The 3657-nt window shown below is 27.6% G+C and overlaps 1 protein-coding gene across 2 annotated transcripts in view; it reads left to right on the top strand.

Annotated features, from left to right (window-relative positions):
• Window positions 1-3657, top strand: part of LOC108755207 — a 15233-nt gene that overhangs the window by 10440 nt on the left and 1136 nt on the right. The window contains exon 3 of one of the 2 annotated variants that reach the window (XM_018498094.1): window positions 1580-1703. In XM_018498094.1, coding sequence (XP_018353596.1) covers window positions 1580-1703 — 124 coding nt within the window. The remainder of the gene's footprint in view (window positions 1-1579; window positions 1704-3657) is intronic. The other variant, XM_018498095.1, reaches the window with a different exon arrangement.

Consider the following 3657-nt stretch of genomic DNA (forward strand, 5'->3'; position numbering starts at 1 on the left):
TATATATATATATATTACACATGATAGCTAAATTCGGTGTTTGTGGAAAAAAACGTGAATTTTACATCTCCATCGGGAATCTCAAACTTTTGCGCGTAAACATAAAAAAAAAAATCTCAAGAATGTGAAGCAACCGCGATTTATACTGCTGGACGATCTGCGCGACAGACAGTGAATATGATATACTGCGAGAAATTGATACGAAATTTAAAAATACCTCGAACTACGAACGTGATTCTTCTCATAATCTTTTTCTCGTTACTTATTATTATGTGAGATTTCTTTTTTGCGTATCTCGGCGACGACGTTATCGAGAAAGCAATTAATTGAACTTCAATAAACAAATTGTGAGATGATAAATATTGTCTTGGTAGGGAGCATTGTAAATTATGCTTGTATAACAACCATTCGCTAATGATAAAACTCATTAGCTATTATTACTTGGTGGATTCTTAGTGATTGCATGAGTATTGCATGAGTATTGCATGACTATTGCGCTGGATGGCGTTATCTCTTTTCTCCTTTAAGCGTAAACATTCAGCATGATTGTGCGAATTTATTTAGCTCAAACGTTCAGCCTAATCGTGCGAATTTACCTGGAACGCGGCAAAATAAAATTCAATATTAACAAAAATTTAAGGATGTATGTGTTACATTTCAGAACTTATAATATTACTAAAAATATAAAAATTTCACAGATTGACTTATTATATCTAATATCTGTAAAATTTGAGCACAATTCTCTTATTGATTTAAAAGTTATTTAATTTTTTTGTTAATTTTGATTTTTATATAAAATTGTGTTTTACATGTAACCTATTTGTATATTTGAGGAAGTAACATTAAAAATTAAATCAAATTTTAAACATATTTATTGATCAAACAATAATAATAAATATTCAAAATGTGCAAAAATTTCTTTGGATATACGTGTTTAAAAGTTCTTGACCTACAATTTTAGAAAAATATGGTCATTTTGATGCATAAAACCATTATAAGCCAAATTATTTGTCGTTTTGTTTCGTCAATCGATTTCAGAACATATTCATGGAGTAATGTCAAAATTTTTTTCATAACGTTGGCTGATATTAACTTATTTTTACTGATTATTTAATTGATATTTTTAGCTGATATTGTATAGTCAAAGTATCCTTAAGCAATTTATATAATATACTGTGTGTATGTGTGCGCGCACGCGCGCGTGTGTGTAGATAACATAAAATATCGATTACAAATATATATAATATAAGTAATAGTGATATAATTGATATAACTAATACACAGAAAAATAATGTTATAATAGCATTACTTTAATTGAAAATAGTTTTGTTAATTTAATAATGAAACAAATAGCATTTTATTAAATAAAAGTATTTATTGATGTATTTTATTAATACGTGTTAATGTATTCGTTTTATTATTACTATTATTGAATTATTTCAAATTGCTATTAACTATGTGTGTAGTGATGCTGGTTAACATACTTTTCTTGTGTATAAAATTATTTATAAGATGATACTTGATTAACATTCCGTGTTCGATGGATCGATTATTTGACTATTGTTTTTTTGTTGTATAGAGGCCGTAAACGGAGATCCATCTCGGAGGATAATCTTCGAAAATTGCAACATTTCCTACTACTCATTACTCAAGGCTCGGAATCAACCGTGGACCAATCTGACCAGAATCGTCCCTTAATGTGGGTAAGTGCAAGATGATATCGATTGAAATTGATGCGTATAAGTATGTATATGTACAGTGAGTACAAAAAGTATTCGTACAGAGAAAATGTTTTTTTAAAAAACTTTATTTTAAAAAATTAAATATTATCCAGCGAGAAATGAGTCATCGAATTGATGTTGAATCGATGACATCGATACGATGATTTCGATACCAATTCGACATCGATTCGACGTTTAATTGATGATCATTTCTTTTGCTAGGTAATTAACAATTTTTATTCATAAAGTATAAATAGACTGTATGTTTCTTAAAAAATTATATTAAAAAATGTGCATTAATTATAGAAAATATATTCATTGTTTGGATGCTCAAAAAGTATTGGTATAGTCGAGAAAATATTTAATTTATAATATCAGAAATACATGCGAAGCTCATTTATATGTTTGTTAGAACAGAATGTATTCATTATATAAAATTACTAATTAATATAAATTTTTTACAAATAAGACTTTTTTTATAAAAAAATTCCTTGTACGAATATACTTTTTGCTCTCACTGTATGTACAATCTGTTTATCGCCCTTCACACAGTGTCGTAGCTATGAAATTTTTACGTGATAATAAGCACGTAGACGTTATCAGACGCTTTACCTACACATTTTATTTTCGGGGACGCGTTTTACGCGAGATGCCGTAACGGCTCGTAACACTTTCGAATACATGTGACGATTTCCTTCGTGATCGTTTATCATGTCCGCTTGAGTGAATAATATTTTATGATAAAGAAAGATCGATCGAACCAGCAATGGTGTAAAAATCTAATCAATTGCTGAGCATAATTAGTTATCTTCTGGAAGTTTCCGAGACATAACGTGGGATGTTCTCACTTCGTTCCGGTTCTTTCCATCAGGTTATCTATCTTTCTCTTCTGTTTATGTAAATAATAAGTAAGCGTATAAAATATAAAATGCAACTATTATTGCGCTTACATTCTGTATGTGTCAAGTATATACTGTTGCCCGGTAATAAATTTGTCAAATATAATTATATGTATAGCTTCTTAAGACTTCCTCTTGCGTTAAGCATCTGGCCTGTGTTACTTCTTTCACATGTGGTGCACACGCTGATTATTCAATTGTCACAAGCATACATAATTATATGTACTGGTTTAAGAAGTGAAAATAATAATTTATTTAGTTTTATTGCTAAAATATTATTAGCATTACATTTTACAATACACACATTAATCAGATATTTAAAAAGTACATTCCGAAAATGTATAGGAGTCTCGCCAATTTAATTCGCATATGCCTTACTATATTTTGGGTGTTTTCTTCTTACAAGAAATGCGCTCACACGTCGTGGCGGAGCCACGTACTAATCTCCTATATATAATTATATATATGTATATATAAATTATATATTACAAGTAGGTCATGTACATATAAATATGTATGGATATACGAGTTAGACAGTATTATATAAAATTATATATGTCGATAAATTATATAATGGATTATACATAATTCATGCATATATTTTTACATAATTTTATATAGTAATATATTATAATATAGGAAAAATTTTGTACCAAGTGGCCAAAAGTTTGAGGCCGTTAATTGAAAATATCTATTGTGTTAAATAAAATCAAAAACTTATGTATTCTAATTTAATATTTTTTATTTTTATTGTATCATATTAATTTATTATATTTACTAACAGTTTTATAATAAAATAAATAATAATGTAAAATGTTTTGAATTTTTTACAGAAAATTCTTTTTATAAATTTTTAGAGAGAAAAACATTATAAATATTAGATACTTTTTTGTCAAACTGTCTATCTTACTTTTTTTTTTACTAATCTAGATAATTAAGGATTTAAAAATTTATTAATTTTTTTTGCTGGAGGACTCTTCTAAAATAGCTCATAGTTTAGTTTTGAAAAGAAGGGCTTTATGGTTGTAGTCCATTTT

Source organism: Trachymyrmex septentrionalis, unplaced genomic scaffold (assembly GCF_001594115.1).
Source record: "Trachymyrmex septentrionalis isolate Tsep2-gDNA-1 unplaced genomic scaffold, Tsep1.0 scaffold86, whole genome shotgun sequence".
NCBI lineage: Eukaryota > Metazoa > Arthropoda > Insecta > Hymenoptera > Formicidae > Trachymyrmex > Trachymyrmex septentrionalis.